Below are 20,121 nucleotides of genomic sequence, written 5' to 3' on the forward strand. Positions count from 1 at the left end.
CGTTCCTTTGTCCATCCTTATGAGCGCCTAGTGGTGAAAGTCCATAAGAGCTAAAGCAACCACGTTTTGTGTTTACAAGTGTATTTCAAAACTTTGCCCCGCGCCTTCCGTCCCCACAAAGGAGTCAGGAGAAACTCAGAAAGAAGAGAATTATAGAGAGTGACTATATTTGCCATCTTTATATCGCGAAATCATAGAGAATAACCATATCTACAAGATCGCCGAATCTGGATCAGTTCAGAACAAGTCAATTTTCTATGCCTACGCAGTGCCCTACACTTTCGGACTACTTTTCTGTCTCTCTCGCACACACTCTTTTTTGTTCAATGTTGGCGCCGTCTGGCGGAGGAGAGCCATACTGACGTTAACAACGCTCCTTTATCCTTTTTTTTAAGTCGCTGGCTCATTAGCAACAATTATAAAATTGTATTAATGTTATGTCGTTATTCTAATGTTATTCTATTCGTCTATTTTAAGTTTTCAATAAGTTAATTTTAAACAAAAGTCCATACTAATTTTGTTGTATATCATATGCCATATCGTATGCCATATAATTATAAACAAATATTTGTTTTAATCACACCTTTTTTAAGGTTTTTTCGGTCATTTTGACCAAACGGAAGAAAAAATGGAATTTAAGAAAATCGATTTTTTTCAACAAAAGCTGAATTTTGTTATTTTTAATTTATTTTTTTACTTTAAACTAATGAAAAAACAAATATAATAACCGTCTTGAAAATATTAAGCTTTCAAATTAAAAATTGATATTTTTTGTCGTAATTTTTTCAAACATTTTGATTTTGAAAACTGGGGAAAAGTCGAAATAAATTCATTTCTGGTGTTTTCATATTTTTTGTATAGTCATATTAATTAGGCGTCGTTTAAGGTATGGTTTGTAAAAAATCGCTGGATAAACGGCTAAGGTGCAGCCGTTTGACCAAAACTTCAATAGCTGCATTTTGCCGTTAATACTTTTAATTTTTGCCCAGACCCCTTTCGCCCCACAAAGGACGAAAATCTGTGGCATGCACAATTTCTAAGATATGAGAAAACTAAAAACGCAGAATCGTAGAGACTGGCCATATCTAGCAGATTACTGAATCTGAATCAGATCGGATTAATAATATAGCCAAAAGTAACAAATCAATTTGCAGTGGCTACCCAACGACGCGGCGCGCTGGCCCCAGCTGCGACTCAACGTTTTTCCTCGTTTTTTCTTCAGTATGGCCGCTAAACCGTTAAAAAGTACCACATTAAAAAATACGTATTTCTAAATATGTATATGACGACTCGTATGATATACAACCATTCTAAATAAATAAAGCATACACCCAGCGACAAAAGCCGCACTCTAGAATTTTATGCATTTTTTACTTATCCAGCATAGGGTTTACAATGTACATACATATGTACATATTATGCTCCCTTACGGCAGCAGCCTTTGTAGCCGTTCTCTCGCCTTAATAATAATAATTATAATTAATAATAGTAATTAATTAATCATAATAAATATAATAATTAATTCATTAATTATATATTAATTATAATTAATTCATTAATTATATATTAATTATAATTAATTCATTAATTATATATTAATTATAATTAATTCATTAATTATATATTAATTATAATTAATAATTTATTTTTGGTTTTATTACACAATTGACCCTATTGGGCATCGAATTCATCCGTTATATCCTCGAACCAAACTTCTTCTATAATTTCCCTTAACTCAACCATAGTTTTTGGTTTTCTTATTTTGGCAGTCTTAAGGGCTTAGACATTCTCTATCGTATTGAGGGGGCTGTTACCTGGCCAGTATAAGGACTTAATGTCCAATTTCGCTTTCAAAATGTCTGTCGTTGAAAAATAGTCGAATCTAGTTGAATGCATTTTTTTAAATAGCAAAACATCAAAGAATCACTTAAAGAACGCGCACGATGGCAAGGAGCAGAATCGTCCTGAGAGAAGGGATCTTCTCCACTCTCACTAACTAAATCCATACTGTACAGAACTCCCTTTTTTTTGCATTCACCATACTCTTAATAATTTAGCGATTAAGTACATTTACACTTGCTCGCATATCTCTGCATACACTTAGAAAGCGAACTACATTTTCATGTTTAGTTGCGGATAACTTTTAATATAAGGCACTTTGGGCAACGATTTTTTTTAATAATATTCTTTGCTTATTTATAAACTTACCTACATTTGTTTTTTATTCAATAAAAAAAAAACTGAACAGGAAAACAAATCATTTAAAAAAAATATCAGAAAAATTTGACACCTCAAAAGTCTGCGTACACTCTAATAATTCTGCGTACACGACTAAAATTCTAAGTTGTTAATATTTTGTGGGATCTCCCTATCGTTTTAAAATATCTGCCAGACGTCTAGGCATTGAGTCAACCAGATTCCTGGTGTCCTCTGCAGTTATTTTGCCCCATTCCTCCAGGATAACTTCCTTCAACATGTTTTTAGAGCTTATGGTGTGCTTACGAATCCTGCGATCGAGTAAATCCCATAGATGTTCTATGGGATTCAGGTCTGGGGACTAAGGAGGCGATCGAAGCTCATTTTTTACATTGTAAAGCAAACAGAGCTTAACATTGTGGGCAGTATGCGTCGGATCATTGTCCTGTTTTTCCTATGTCCAATAGGTTCGCATCTTCTGGAAAAGGGTAATTTCTTCAGATGAGAGCAAGGGCATAAAAAGAAAGAAAATTTGTTGGAGAAAAAGCGGAACAGCCATGGACAAAGAACATTTACTACCGACTGTAAAACATGGAAGTGGTGGTGTAACGGTGTTTGGTTGAATGGCGGCCAATGGTGTTGGAAATCTCGTTTTTATAGAATCCACAATGGACCACAAAGCATGTATTCAAAGTCTGGAAGAAAGCCTTCAGCAGAGTGCCCAAAAAATTACAGCTTGAAGACGACTTTTTCTACCAACAAGACAATGATCCGACGCATACTGCCCACAATGTTAAGCTCTGTTTGCTTTACAATGTAAAAAATGAGCTTCGATCGCCTCCTTAGTCCCCAGACCGGAATCCCATAGAACATCTATGGGATTTACTCGATCGCAGGATTCGTAAGCACACCATAAGCTCTAAAAACATGTTGAAGGAAGTTATCCTGGAGGAATGGGGCAAAATAACTGCAGAGGACACCAGGAATCTGGTTGACTCAATGCCTAGACGTCTGGCAGATATTTTAAAACGATAGGGAGATCCCACAAAATATTAACAACTTAGAATTTTAGTCGTGTACGCAGAATTATTAGAGTGTACGCAGACTTTTGAGGTGTCAAATTTTTCTGATATTTTTTTTAAATGATTTGTTTTCCTGTTCAGTTTTTTTTTTATTGAATAAAAAACAAATGTAGGTAAGTTTATAAATAAGCAAAGAATATTATTAAAAAAAATCGTTGCCCAAAGTGCCTTATATTAAAAGTTATCCGCAACTAAACATGAAAATGTAGTTCGCTTTCTTAGTGTATGCAGAGATATGCGAGCAAGTGTAAATGTACTTAATCGCTAAATTATTAAGAGTATGGTGAATGCAAAAAAAAGGGAGTTCTGTACAGTATGGATTTAGTTAGTGAGAGTGGAGAAGATCCCTTCTCTCAGGACGATTCTGCTCCTTGCCATCGTGCGCGTTCTTTAAGTGATTCTTTGATGTTTTGCTATTTAAAAAAATGCATTCAACTAGATTCGACTATTTTTCAACGACAGACATTTTGAAAGCGAAATTGGACATTAAGTCCTTATACTGGCCAGGTAACAGCCCCCTCAATACGATAGAGAATGTCTAAGCCCTTAAGACTGCCAAAATAAGAAAACCAAAAACTATGGTTGAGTTAAGGGAAATTATAGAAGAAGTTTGGTTCGAGGATATAACGGATGAATTCGATGCCCAATAGGGTCAATTGTGTAATAAAACCAAAAATAAATTATTAATTATAATTAATATATAATTAATGAATTAATTATAATTAATATATAATTAATGAATTAATTATAATTAATATATAATTAATGAATTAATTATAATTAATATATAATTAATGAATTAATTATTATATTTATTATGATTAATTAATTACTATTATTAATTATAATTATTATTATTAAGGCGAGAGAACGGCTACAAAGGCTGCTGCCGTAAGGGAGCATAATATGTACATATGTATGTACATTGTAAACCCTATGCTGGATAAGTAAAAAATGCATAAAATTCTAGAGTGCGGCTTTTGTCGCTGGGTGTATGCTTTATTTATTTAGAATGGTTGTATATCATACGAGTCGTCATATACATATTTAGAAATACGTATTTTTTAATGTGGTACTTTTTAACGGTTTAGCGGCCATACTGAAGAAAAAACGAGGAAAAACGTTGAGTCGCAGCTGGGGCCAGCGCGCCGCGTCGTTGGGTAGCCACTGCAAATTGATTTGTTACTTTTGGCTATATTATTAATCCGATCTGATTCAGATTCAGTAATCTGCTAGATATGGCCAGTCTCTACGATTCTGCGTTTTTAGTTTTCTCATATCTTAGAAATTGTGCATGCCACAGATTTTCGTCCTTTGTGGGGGCGAAAGGGGTCTGGGCAAAAATTAAAAGTATTACCGGCAAAATGCAGCTATTGAAGTTTTGGTCAAACGGCTGCACCTTAGCCGTTTATCCAGCGATTTTTTACAAACCATACCTTAAACGACGCCTAATTAATATGACTATACAAAAAATATGAAAACACCAGAAATGAATTTATTTCGACTTTTCCCCAGTTTTCAAAATCAAAATGTTTGAAAAAATTACGACAAAAAATATCAATTTTTAATTTGAAAGCTTAATATTTTCAAGACGGTTATTATATTTGTTTTTTCATTAGTTTAAAGTAAAAAAATAAATTAAAAATAACAAAATTCAGCTTTTGTTGAAAAAAATCGATTTTCTTAAATTCCATTTTTTCTTCCGTTTGGTCAAAATGACCGAAAAAACCTTAAAAAAAGGTGTGATTAAAACAAATATTTGTTTATAATTATATGGCATACGATATGGCATATGATATACAACAAAATTAGTATGGACTTTTGTTTAAAATTAACTTATTGAAAACTTAAAATAGACGAATAGAATAACATTAGAATAACGACATAACATTAATACAATTTTATAATTGTTGCTAATGAGCCAGCGACTTAAAAAAAAGGATAAAGGAGCGTTGTTAACGTCAGTATGGCTCTCCACCGCCAGGCGGCGTTAACATTGAACGACAAAGAGTGTGTGCGAGAGAGACAGAAAATCAGCAAGGTCGTGTAGGGCGCTGCGTAGCCACTAAAAATTGGTTTGTTCCGTTTGGTTATAATAATGATCTAATCGGATTCAGATTTGACAATCTGCGTTTCAAATTTTCTCGTATCTTTAAAATTGTGGATGCCACAGGGCGAAAGAGGTGGGCGATGTTTTGAAATACACTTGTAACAGTGACATATCACAGAAATCAGGATACAAAATGTCGGTGCTCTAGCTCCTTTAGTCTAGAAGGACAAGAAGTTTAGAAGGACAAACAGACATGCCCCAATCGACTCGGCTATTGATGCTGATAAAGTATATATACATATGTATACCCTATGGGGTCGGAAACGCTTCCTTTCCCACATATCGAATGGCATAAATAAAAACAAATATGCGCAAAAAAAATTATACCACATTTACTGATGTTTTAAATTTATTAGGTTGGGGAAACCTATTATAACCCTATTTTTAGGATTTATTTAAAATATGTCCCGTTTTGTTCAATGACTTATTGCCATTTGAGGATAATTTTAAAATTTCACTCTTAAAAAAGCTCTGGTGTGAAAAATCTCGACTTATCTAGTTCAGCAGTCCACTGGATCAATTTTTTTTGTCGTAAAGAAAATTTTTTTAAGGAAAAAGATACGGACTATAAGGTGAATCCAAGCTGTCCAAGTTTGGTGGTCTATTGCAATCTCCACACGGTCTAATTGGTGACAATAGAGGTCCGAGTTGAGTGTTAGCCCATATGGAAGTATCTCATGATAGATGATTCCCTTCCAATCAAAACCTACGAAACAAAAATGGCGCATTATTAGCCGAGACATTATCGGCACCATAAACCTCGTTAACTATTTCAGTAACGTTGCTTGCATTTTCGTCTTTATCATAAAGACATTTGTCTTTGTAGGTCTCCATTTATCTCACAATGCAATCGTCCTTCAAACAAAAATTTGACGACAGTGTGTTTTAAAGGGGAAAGTTGACACACAACAAAAAATATGTTTCCTTTTTCTTTTAATATTTCTATTTCCCCAACTTAATATATATTTTTTTAATTGGAAATTTGTTTCGTATACAATTTTCGCGTTGGGTCTTTCCCAAAATATCCTTTCGTAAAAACCTTCAGCTGGGCCTTATAGTATAGTCCATACATTTTTCACTCGTTTTTTATATATATGTATGTACATAGGTTAGGTTAACCCGGACGGCCCTCAGCGGGGCCACGTATGTATGTACATATGTATGTATATATTTCATATGAAATAAATTTAGGTCACATATTTTGATATTAATGTCAACATGTAAGTTAAAACCAGGGACCGCAAATAAGTTATGAATGCAAATTTTAGCTAAATAAATCAATGTGAAGGAAATTTCTTACGGCAACACGTCCGTTTTTTCGAATGGTTTCTAGCTGTTTGTGAGCGTGTGTTTTTATTTATTTGTGTTGTGTTATTTTGAATCGTGCTAAATGGAAATTTGTATTTTTTTTAAACTGTGTTAAATCTGTGTTAAATATAAGATGTAAAAATACTGCGTACAAACAGAGTTTGCTGTCTATGTATATGTATGCATACATATATAGATATAGAAGTTAAATTTATTTCTAATCACACCTCAAACCGTCCAATTAAAATACAGTTTGCTGTGTACATTCATACTTAAGTTTTTTGCATGATTTTGAATAAATTCAAGGATGCATTATAATATATGTATGTATATTATATATAATATTGTATACATCTTTTGTTCGTTCCTTTACAATTTGGTTGGCTCTATTTCCAGAAATCAAAATATCTTTAATAGGGTTCATTCTGCTGTCATGGATTGAAAAAGACTATCGTTGGCAATAACTCGATTATGGGTCTAAAACTGCGAATCTAAATGCAAATACCCTTTGGTATTAGGCTTCGAAAATCTGAGAATAATTTCAACATGCACACTAGGGTCTTTTTTTCGCAAAACAAAATTTTAACACGCATACACTCTCTTTTTTTTTCATTTTATTATACTTATTTTATTATGTTTGTGTATGTAAAAGCATAACTTCTAACACGATTCGACACGGCTAAGTGTAATTTAAACGAGGAGGAACGTTGTAAGTTGCTGCGGAGACCGCAACTCTACATTTATACTCGAAACATAGTCAGTATGTCTCTTCTCCGGCAGACGCCGCTATTATTAAAAGACACGACAAAGAGTGCGTGCGAGAGAGACAGAAAATCAGTCTGAGCGTGACGTCGGGCGCTGCGTAGCCACTGCAAATTGATTTGTTCCTATTGGCTATAAAAATGATCCGATCTGCTCCAGATTCAGCAATCTTATAGATATGGTCATTATCTATGATTCTGCGTTTTTAGTTTTCTCGTATCCTCAATATTGTGAATGCAAAATTTTTTCGTCCTTTGTGGGGTCGGAAGGGGGTGGTGCGAAATTTTGAGATATACGTTTTATAGTGAGATCTAAAAGGAGTGTGTATACCAAATTTGGTTACTCTAGCCTTAATAGTCTCTGAGATGTGTGGATGCCCCAGATTTTCGTCCTTTGCGGGGGCGGAAGGGGGTGTGGCGAAATTTTGACACAAAACGGTCAAGGTCCGATATCACAGGAGTGTGGATACCAAATTTGGTTGCTCTGGCTCTTATAGGTTCTGAGATCCTTGAACTCATATTTTGCAATTGGCAAAGCCGACCATGAAACCTGTGTGTTAGAGAGAGACAGAGCGAGAAAGAATGAAATTGTTTTCTTGATTCTGGCTATAATAATTATACGATCTGGTTGAGATTTTACACTCTAGAACATATAGTCATCCTCTACGATTCTGCGTTTTTGGTTTTATCGTATCTTTAAAAATGTGGATGCCACAGATTTTCGTCCTTTGTAGGGGCGGAAGTGGGCGGGGCGAAGTTTTGAAATATTTTTGTAGCAGTGACATATCACAGAAGTCTGGATCCAAAACATCGTTGTTCTAGCTCTTATAGTCTTTGAGCACTAGGCGCTGAAGTGGACGGACAGACGGACGGACGGACAGACGGACAGACGGACGGACGGACAGACGGACAGACGGACGGACGGACGGACAGACAGACAGGGCTCAATCGACTCGGCTATTGATGCTGATCAAGAATATATATACTTTATGGGGTCGGAAACGATTCCTTCTGGACGTTACACACATCCACTTTTACCACAAATCTAATATACCCCAATACTCATTTTGAGTATCGGGTATAAAAAAAAGATGAGAACCCAGAAATCGTATTGCTTTACTGAAACGCTACGGAATATATGGACTATGAAGAGAAATATGCAACAAAGTTGGTGCGAATGTTATGTTATGCTGGAAGGCGAATCAGGCAAAATGAAAACTTGCTATGTATATTATTATTTCTTTCTTTCTTTCTACCAGAAAAAAAGTACTAATCGATCAATTTTTACGTTTACCCTAATCTTTGTACATATGTATGTACATGCTGGGGTCGGCAGGATTCGGATGTATGACTGAAGTAATACAAAATCTGAATCATAATACGCCATCAAAATTAGTTTACTGTGGATTCATGGAGGGATCTACATATATACATATTTACATTAATACAAATCATTGGTTTAACCGCTCTTCAAACTTACATATAATCTGTAACTCCTATGCTTAATTAAATAAACATTTACTTTCAAATGTTCTCTTGATAATATCGTTTTTTCCCTACTCAGGTCTATTCGCTGGACTCACCGGACACGTTCCAGTGCTTATACTCACCGGCATTTGCTTCCATTCGAAACAAGCACATCGAGCGCATTGCCGAGCAAATTGCCACTTTGTGTGCAACTTTGGGCGAATATCCTAACGTTCGCTACCGGAGCGACTGGGATCGAAATATCGATCTGGCTGCTTCGATTCAGCAAAAGCTGGATGCCTACAAGGCTGACGAGCCGACCATGGGCGAAGGGCCGGAAAAAGCACGTTCCCAATTGCTTATTTTGGATCGTGGCTTCGATTGTGTGTCACCGTTTTTACATGAGCTTACACTTCAGGCTATGGCCTATGATTTACTACCAATTGTTAACGATGTGTACCGCTATACTCCAGGACCCAACCAACCTGAGAAGGAGGTGTTACTGGATGAGAACGACGACTTGTGGGTAGAGTTGCGCCACGAGCACATTGCAGTCGTGTCAACACAGGTTACGCAGAATTTGAAAAAGTTTACCGACTCAAAGCGGATGAGTTCCAGTAAGTCTTTCATAACATTATTCTTCATTAATCACTCAAAATTTTTCCATTTTTCGTATACAGCTGATAAGTCCTCAATGCGCGATTTATCTCAAATGATCAAAAAGATGCCGCAATATCAAAAGGAGCTGTCAAAGTACTCCACTCATTTGCATTTGGCCGAGGACTGCATGAAATCCTATCAAAACTATGTGGACAAGCTATGTCGTGTTGAACAAGACTTGGCGATGGGTACTGATGCCGAGGGCGAAAAAATTAAGGACCATATGCGGAATATTGTGCCCATATTGTTGGATGCGGTAAGCTCCAATTATTTATATTATTTATGATCTATCTAAAACCCTGTTCTAGAATGTTTCTAACTACGATAAAGTTCGCATAATTGCCCTTTATGTGATGATCAAAAATGGGATTTCGGAGGAAAATTTGACTAAACTCTTCACGCATGCCCAGTTGTCTCCGAAAGATCAAGATATGATTCGCAATTTAAGCTACCTGGGAATCAATGTCATTGCTGATGTGAGTAATCTACGGAAAAGATGAAAAATGTTAAATTTTTTATATTTTAGTCTCGCAAAAAGGTATATTCAGTGCCGCGCAAAGAACGAATAACCGAAAGCACCTATCAGATGTCTCGTTGGACGCCCGTAATTAAGGACATAATGGAGGATTGCATTGAGGATAAGCTCGATCAACGACATTTCCCCTTTCTTGAAGGTAGGGCACAAAATACGAACTATCATGCGCCTACTAGTGCCCGTTATGGCCATTGGCACAAGGACAAGGCCCAGGCGCAAGTAAAAAACGTTCCCAGGCTGATTGTATTCATTGTGGGTGGCATGAGTATGTCTGAAATGCGGTGCGCTTATGAAGTTACTAACTCTGTGCGTAACTGGGAGGTGCTGGTCGGATCATCGCACGTTCTTTCTCCTGAAATCTTTCTCAGTGACTTGGGAAGTCTTTCTAAGGAAGATTAAATATAAAATAAAGTGTTTTGTTTCGCACTCTTTAAACGCTATACAATTGTATTTATTGTTTAAAATTTGCCGTTAAAAATCTATACATTTTTGGTTACTAAAAAATTGCCACAAATTAATTATATTCAAAATATATAAACACATATAAAAAAATATATATTGACAGATATTTTCTAAATATATATGTAATAGAAACATAGTAGAATTCTAGAGTTATAAAATTGCTAATATTCTAAAGTATATACATATATATATCTATTTATATAAACTAATAAAAATATATTGTATACATGTGTAGAGAGTATATGTATTTTTATGTATATGTGTATAATTTAACATATGTATATATTTCAATAGATCACCGGACAATACAGCCACCCTTTTTAATTTTTTTCCTTCGATTCAAAAAAAATATTTATTTTTTCGGAAACTGCCTGTATGACCACGATTTTATCCACCAAAATATCGGCTTAACACGGAAAATTCCATTAAAAGTTGTACTTTCTTTGAATTTAAAAATTTCCTTGAAACTATCTACTACAAGTCCGGGGTCTAATTGAACCATATATATACAAATATATTTCCATACATACTTATAAATGTATATATAAATATAAAGGGGAAGTGTGCCGGTTGTGGGCGCCGTTTTTGTCAAAACCAAGTGCATATTATACAAACATAACTGGGCGAATTAAAGCTATAGGTCTTAGGTAACTGTCAGTGAATGAAATAAATTAATACCTTCAAATGGTAAAATTTTATCAATATATTAGTGAAGTAAACATTTTTTGAAAGAGGAAATATTGCACTCGTCTGTGGGCCTCCGCTAAAAGTTTAAAAATATGAAAGAAAACCACCGCAAATAAAGAAAAAAAATAATTAATTATTTTAATAGCCTTAACTGGTATAAATAACAACAAATATGACACGCTTTCACATTTATTAAATGATTTTTCCATTGTTAACTTGGCTAATATCACGAAAAAACAATAAAAACAGTGATGAAATACTTTACGTTAGCATAAACAACTATATTACGCAATTTAATAACGTGATTCATAAATTTTGGTTAAGCACGACGACAAATCACAAAATGAAATGAAACACTGAAAACCAAGTGAAACACTCAACTTTTTTTGAATAATTGATCTTCAAAAAAAATGTAAACCAGCTTTATTAGAAAAATGCATATATTTGTTTCGTTATGAGCGCGAAAGATGGGTACCGTTAATTCACACTAATCAGAACTGTAGCGCCCGCTTTCTGTCCAAGCTTGCGTAGGGGTGCCCACTACTAGAGCGTGCCCACAACCAGCACATATCCCCTCCTACTTTATATAAACTATATAATAAACTTATAAATTTACTGTATTTAACACATAAATAGTGAAATTCACGATATCCAGACGCTCACATAAGAGACTTGGAAATAATAATTCCCAGGACCTCAGAATTTGTTTCGATTAGCTTGGATCTCTGTTTTTCGTAACAGTTGTTTGTATTTTTCTTGTAAAAAGAACAAGAGAGCATTACAAAAATTGTTAGTTAATTTCTTTTAAATGAAATAACTTTATATTTGTGTGTGTTCATCTTTGTTGCTGTGCTTATGAGCCCTATAAATACACCGCCTGAGCAACGTGCGAAAATAAATGCGAAATAAACAAACAATTTGGAATAATGCAAATACCCAAAGTAAATTTTCATTTAGATCCGCAGTTCCAGATACCATATTTGAGTGATTAGGAACGAACCGTCCAAGTCTAAAGATTGGTATTATTAAAACGTATCGTAAAGAGCTGACTATAGTAATACATGTAATTTGGAGCTTACAATGGATACAGGCAGGGCTCTATTACATACATTAGGGTTGCGTTTATTTATAAAAGTTATGCAGTTTTAGCCCGATTCGACGTTTACAGGTGCTGACTTAAGGTCAAAGCTCAAAAATACGATATTAGGCCAATGGTTCCTTAGGCAGCTCTATTATATATCGCCCTAAAATTGCAGCTCGATTGGTTAATATTTAAGCCAACAATAAATAGTTAACATCGAACTTTTCATACTAATGTGCAATTCGTTCTGTGTATTAAAATATCGAATTGATGTAGTGGGGAATAGTTCATAAAATCAAAGAAGCCTGTTTTGATACAGCTGCGTCGAATTCTGCACGACGTAACGGCGCTACATTCCACCGAAAGAAACTATTAAACACCAAAAACTCGTACAGCTCCCGTGCAGACATCACATTAGTGAAATATATTTGCGGGCAGCGTTTGAGTCATGAACAAACCAAGTTTTGTTTAACTGATCTGTACGTTGCAACAAATTGAAATGACAGAAGAAATGCAAAAATTAACTTCTGTCAAATGAAATTGAGAAAACATCATGTGCGTACTGATTATGTTTAGCTGTTAGAGACGATTTATGAAATGTTTTAAAATATTAGCACATTTAAAATTCGTTTTTGATACAGATGAACTTATGCAAGACTATAACCAAATGACAGAGAGCGTTGTGAGTTGCTGCTACGGCCGCAACTCTACATTTATAACCGATACTGTCAGTATGGCTCTCCGCCGCCAGAGGGCACACACATTGCATGACGAACAGTGTGTAACAGAGAGAGAGAGAGAATGAGTAAGTGCGTAGTTAGATTTGCGTAGCCCCTGCAAATTGATTTGTTCTGATTCCGATTCGGCAATCTGGTAGATATAGTCATTTTCTATGATTTCACGTATTTCATTTTTTTGTACCTTCAAAATTGTGGATGGTACGGCGACATTTAGAAATACACTTGTGCAGGTCCCATATCACAGGAGTGTGGATACAAATTTTGGGTTACTCTAGCTCTTATAATCTCTGAGATTTAGGCGCTCATTTGTAGCTATAGGCAAAGCCGACCATGAAACGTGTGTTTTAGAGAGAGACAGAGCGAGAAAGAATGAAATTGTTTTCTTCATTCTGGCTATAATAATTATACGATCTGCTTCATATTCTGCAGTCTAGAAGATATAATCATTCTCTACTATTCTGCGTAATATGGTTTTCTCGTATCTTTAAAAATGTGGATGCCACACCCCCTTCCGCCCCAGCAAAGGACGAAAATCTGGGGCATCCACACATCTCAGAGACTATTAAGGCTAGTGTAACCAAATTTGTTATCCACACTCCTGTTAGATTTCACTATAAAAAGTATATTTCATAATTTCGCCCCAGATCGGATCATTTTTATAGCTAAAAGGAACAAATTAATTTGCAGTTGCTACGCAGCACCCGACAACATGTTCAGACACGTTTTCTGTCTCTTCCGCACGCAATGTAGCCATACTGACTATGTATCGGGTATAAATGTAGAGTTGCGGTCGCCGCAGCAACTCACAACGTTCCACTTCGTTTTTTTTTTCAATTTGTTAATATTAAGTCAAGTTCAAGTTTTGTCATAAGTTATATTTTTTTATAAAACGCTACTCAATATTTGGATTGACAGCAATGAAATTTATCTCATTTCTTAAAAATATCATTACAATCGACTTTCGCATGTTTGAAAGGGCGAAAATCTGGGCATCCACATTTTTGAAGATACGAGAACCGAACACACAGAATCATAGAAAATTACCATATGTACCAGATTGATTTTAATCGTATCATTATTATTCCTAAAAGAAACAAATGAAATTGTAGAGTCACCACTCTCGCGCTAACTCATACCAAATTTGGTTGCTTATAGTCTCTGAGAACTAGGCGCTCATAGGGACGAACAGACAGACATGGCTCAATCGACTCAGCTATTAATGCTGATCAAGAACAAATCTACTTTATGGGGTCGGAAACGCTTCCTTCTGGACGTTACACATATCCACTTTTCCCAGAAATGTAGTATATCTTTATACTCCTTTTGAGCTTTGGATATAAAAACAAGATGATTTTCAGAAGTTGCTAAACGTTGGAACGTTCAACATTCATTGAATAAAAATTGTTAATTGTGGGGTTCAGTGTTAACCAATCGAACTAAAATAGATAATATAGATATAATATAGCTGCCATAGGAACCATTGGACAAATATCGTTTTTTCCACTTTGACCTCAAGTCGGCGTTTCTGTCAAATCGGGCAGAAATTTTATATTTTTTTTTTACTTTTTTATTTTTAGACAAATAAGCGAAACCATAATGTACATACATACATACAAATTCAAATGTATAATTTGATAGAATTAAATGTGTTTTATCTGCATTTATATATACATACATACATTTATGTATTTGTATATATAAGTGTAAACTACTTACATGTATATCAATATACAATCATAGAAATTACACATAAAGTTATGTCAAAACCTGTTTGCGAATCTCTACGTTATAAAAAAATGGTAATTAACTATGGTTTGGTTTACTTTAGTCGGCAATTCTGGCGAACGTATTTTTTGATTCAGACGCAATAATTATCCGAATGCAATTGGAATCGTTTTTCTTATACCTTAGGTAAATAATAATATGTGCACTACATGTGCATGTAACAAGTTGCCCGTGGATGACGCGCATTTCTCCAATATTTATGATGGCCATCTGAATACGGCCCAAATTAAATTTTTTTTTCATCACTAAAAATTACATTTGCAAATTCGAGGTCCCAGAATTTCAGAATTATATATTCCATAAAATTTCGCGATTTGAAAGGGCCTAACAAAAATCACTTGGTTCAATGTGATATAGTAGGAGTCTGTAAAAAGAAATAGAGGCATGTTAAAGAAGATTATACAAAACGAGCAATAAAAATCATATTCATAGTAACATTCATACATATGACCATACATATATGTATGTAGTACATGGGCAACCGTGGAAATATCAACCAAAGCCAAAAATAAAAGTCAATAAAAACACATTTCCATATACTTTTGTGCCGATATTATTTTCCAAATCGACATAAACTCAGATAATTTAACTAATTGGCATAAGGTTTCAAAAACCTTCATCTGAAAACCTATTAAAATAAGCAAAAGATCACTTTTTTTTGTTGGTATTTTTCGTTATTTTTAGTCATGTTTTCCTTTACTATTTCCTCCTATAATAAAGAAACCACAGCCACAAGAAAAAAGGTTTGGGCGCGGCTGACCAGAGTATCATATCTATCACATCAGGTTTTTTTCCAACCTTAAAAAAAAACAATTTGGTCAAAACATGGTGAAAACTTGTTTGAAAAATTCATCGGATTCGCTTAAAACTTGTGGCCTGAAGGTTTTTGGGGTCGCTGAATTTGAATTTGACGTCAGTTTTCTTGTTTCGAGATGAATCGTGTTGTTTTCTCTTCAAAAGATATATTTAAAGGAGGAATCTAAACCCTACGATGTTTGCGGCCCGCGGAAATGCCCATATGTAATTTAAAAAAAAGACAAGTCTAGACAAATAATTATCTACAATTGGCAAATAATTACATTTTTCTTATATGCTTATTAATTTAATTTCACGTTCACATACGATACAACAATTCTGATAGAATCTTACGATTCTATGCGTTATTGGCTTTATATAACACATCTCCATCAAAGAGTTATTTTCGAAAACTTCGGGCACTTTTGACAACTGGCGCTAAGTAGAGACTTACAAGCGAAACCTGAAGAAAGAATGACTGAGATTGAAAAAACAAAATACATACATGCCGGTCCGACGCTCGGGACCGAGAGTTCGAAAAAAACAAAAAAAAAATAGTGAATAAGGGTAATTTAATTTTCATTCATATAATCCGATTTTAAACTTCGTAAATAGGTAAATAATAAACTATTCTCCTCATCTGTAATGAAAGTCAAGCTCCGTAATACTTAATTTTGACTCTGACAAATACTTTTAAATTACAGAACTGCGAATAATTATTGTTAAATTAAAAAAATTAAATTAAAAATTAAATGAATTAAATTAACGCAAGACAACGATTTTTAAATAATTGAATAATTGAAGCTTATTGAATTGAACCTAAGATTAATTGTGTAATTAAACAAATAGTTTCGAAATCTAAAAAAATATTCCAGTTTCTTTAACAAAAGAAAGCACACTCCTTTTTATGAAGTTTACAAATCAAATAATATAAAACGTCTGCTTTCTCTAAGCATAAATATATTTAAAATATGACTACACCATTGTACTTATTCACCAAATCAAATTGTTAAATTAATTTTTATTTTTGTATATTTTTTTAGCCGTTACAAAAGAATTACTCTCAAAAACCTCGTTCCCATGATTTATGGATTATTTCCATTTTTATACCCGATATTTAAATAGAGTAAAGGGGTCCTTTAGATTTGTGCGGAAAATGGATGTGCGTAACACCCAGAAGGAAGCATTTCCGACCCCATAAATTATATATATTCTTGATCAGCGTCAATAGCCGAGCCGATAGAGCCATATCTTACAGACTGCCGAATCTGAATCAGATCATTACAGGGTTGAATCTTATTTCAAAAATTCATCGGATTCGATTGAAACTCGTCACTCGGGGGATTTAAGGGTCAAAAATTACGAATTTGACGAATTTTTTGAGGGGCTGTGTTATAATAGCCAAACGGAACAAATTAAACTTCAGTGGCTACGTAGCATGGCCACGCCACTTACTCATTTTCTGTCTCTGTCTCACACACTCTTTGTCGTGCATTATGTGCATTCTCTGGCGGAGGGGAGCCATACTGACTGAGTATCCGGTATAAATGTAGAGTCGCGGCCATAGTAGCGACTCGCAACGTTACCCCTTGTTTTTTTTTATACTTGCGTAAGCTGGTTATTTACAACCAGTTTTCAGGCTTGCACAGAAAGCTTAAAAGAGGATTTGGGTATAGGTTCTTCTAAATGCTGGAAAGTAAAAATGGGCTACAGGTTGCAAATTGAAAGTTACACAGCTCTGAAAAAAAAAAGACAGCGTTTTTTGATATTTTAAAAAAAGTACAGCTAAGCCCTGACGTGCTGAGATCACATATTTTCGTCAATCCAAAATTTTGAATAAAAATAATCGATGTTTTTGTTGTATTTATTATAGTAGATAAGGTCTTGCCTGCCACCGCAATCAAAGAGCGGACAAAATTCCTGAAACATACACGTTTGCCTACTATAGCATACTAATGCACGAATAAACTTAAATGATCATTGTAAAACTTTTTTAAAACTTATATAAGGAATAATTCAAGATATTTAATAGCTGTTCAAAGTTTGACCATTTTATTTTTGTTTAAAGACGGGATAAACGTGCTAAAAAATTTTAAGTTAAATGCATTTTTTCCAAAAAGTAATTCGAGACTACATAGTTTCCTTTTTTAAGGGAGAAACTTAAATTAAATTAAAGGTAACGTGACTTCGCGTGCGAGGTATACCTGATAAAATTTCAACTTAAAAAAGTACACATTAAACATACATATGTATGTACATATGTACAATGTTCTATTTTAATTTAATTTTGATTCCGTTGGGTAAAAATTACTGTAAAAGCGTTAATAACGTGTGGATTTCAAAATTTGTTTCTAAGTATATGAATATGATGTAAACAAAAATTAGTATAAACTTTGGTTTAAAATTGTTAAAGCGACAAAAAAAAAAATTAAAGAAATCGGATAAAATTTGGGAAAACCTCATGCTGGAGAACTCAAACATGCATGAAATTTCAAGTAAATACATTTTTGGTAATAGCCACGTCAGCACTGTTCATACTAATAACAAAACTATAAGCTATTTTATGCAACATTTTATACAGATAATTAAAAAAAAATTTTTACATCCAACTTATGAAAGCACGTTGGTCCATATAAAACATTTGCTGAAATCCAACCTTTAAAAGAACACTTGAAATTTAATTGTATAGTAGAGATTGTTCTGTACCAAAAATGTTCTGCCAATTAGGAACAAATTGTACATTACATTACAGTTTTAAATTAAAAGTCATAACGTACATAATGCCAGAATCTAGCGAAATATTTGAAAAGTTAATTACTTAAAGGCATACTTTCGGGTAACCGAAAGATTCCGAAGTTTAGTTGTATTTTCGACCCCCTATAAATTGTACTAAGGTTGTTTAAGAACAAATAAACACGATCAATCGGTAGAACACAAACCAAACAATTGTTTTAAATATTTAAGAAATTCCCATTGCACATTTTGTGAGTAATCGATTGCTCCACACATTTCCCACATTTCCCCCTGAATCTTAAATTCATCTTTTAGTTTCATTAGTTTAAGTTCGTTCGGAACTAATCTTCTTGTCCCTAATATTATCGTTTCTAGTAAATTATGTTCTTCACATGCAGCCCGATATGTTGGGAATATTGTTCCATTCACAGTGAGTAGTGACTTAAATGACGTTGGCCCACGCATATTAACCAGCAGCAACCGCAAATAGAAGCATTCATCATTCTTTGGATGAACTGTAAACATACGACCAAGAATGCACATCCGGGATGCATAAGAATGCATAACCAGGAACAGCATCGCCATACTTCCGTCGTTGAAATTTCTTCGATGAAGCATTCCAAGTTTCACATAAGGACCGCTTGGAATTTCATCGTTGGTATTGGATGATTGGATGCCACAAACTGCCATATTGTATTTTTTGGACGTTACAGAATTGCAATACTCAACGTTGCCTGGGAAATAAGTGGCGAATATTTGTTGGACGTTGACATGCAATGACTGCATCTTACAAGAGGCGATGCAATTACTGCACCGTTAAGTGGCCCGTATGACACCAGCAGAAGGCTGTTTCGTGCAGATCCCAGGCAAAACGCAGACCTCCTCCCGCGCAACCGACCGAGGGACATGACGCGCGTCGAGGAGGAATTATAATCCGAGCATAAGACCCTAAACGGTTCTTGCAAGGAACAGTTCGATCTACAAAGTGGAAGGAACAACGGAATATAATTTCTAGTGAGTGTAATAGGAATTGTGAAGTTTATGCGGCCCAACGGATCAGAGAAATTACACATAAAGTTATGTCAACACCTGTTTGCGAATCTCTACGTTATAAAAAAATGGTAATTAACTATGGTTTGGTTTACTTTAGTCGGCAATTCTGGCGAACGTATTTTTTGATTCAGACGCAATAATTATCCGAATGCAATTGGAATCGTTTTTCTTATACCTTAGGTAAATAATAATATGTGCACTACATGTGCATGTAACAAGTTGCCCGTGGATGACGCGCATCTCTCCAATATTTATGATGGCCATCTGAATACGGCCCAAATTAAATTTTTTTTTCATCACTAAAAATTACATTTGCAAATTCGAGGTCCCAGAATTTCAGAATTATATATTCCATAAAATTTCGCGATTTGAAAGGGCCTAACAAAAATCACTTGGTTCAATGTGATATAGTAGGAGTCTGTAAAAAGAAATAGAGGCATGTTAAAGAAGATTATACAAAACGAGCAATAAAAATCATATTCATAGTAACATTCATACATATGACCATACATATATGTATGTAGTACATGGGCAACCGTGGAAATATCAACCAAAGCCAAAAATAAAAGTCAATAAAAACACATTTCCATATACTTTTGTGCCGATATTATTTTCCAAATCGACATAAACTCAGATAATTTAACTAATTGGCATAAGGTTTCAAAA

At 34.5% G+C, this 20,121-nt stretch overlaps 1 protein-coding gene across 3 annotated transcripts in view; it reads left to right on the forward strand.

The window, feature by feature from the left end:
• LOC117186133 (protein ROP) overlaps positions 1-10,557 on the forward strand; it is a 37,580-nt gene extending 27,023 nt beyond the window's left edge. For all 3 annotated transcript variants that reach the window (XM_033386307.1, XM_033386306.1, XM_033386308.1), the window contains 4 exons: positions 9,022-9,541; positions 9,605-9,840; positions 9,893-10,060; positions 10,111-10,557. In XM_033386307.1, coding sequence (XP_033242198.1) covers positions 9,022-9,541; positions 9,605-9,840; positions 9,893-10,060; positions 10,111-10,518 — 1,332 coding nt within the window. In that variant the 3' untranslated portion in view covers positions 10,519-10,557. The remainder of the gene's footprint in view (positions 1-9,021; positions 9,542-9,604; positions 9,841-9,892; positions 10,061-10,110) is intronic.
• The last annotated feature ends 9,564 nt before the right edge of the window (positions 10,558-20,121 follow it).

This window comes from Drosophila miranda, chromosome XR (assembly GCF_003369915.1).
Source record: "Drosophila miranda strain MSH22 chromosome XR, D.miranda_PacBio2.1, whole genome shotgun sequence".
Lineage (NCBI taxonomy): Eukaryota > Metazoa > Arthropoda > Insecta > Diptera > Drosophilidae > Drosophila > Drosophila miranda.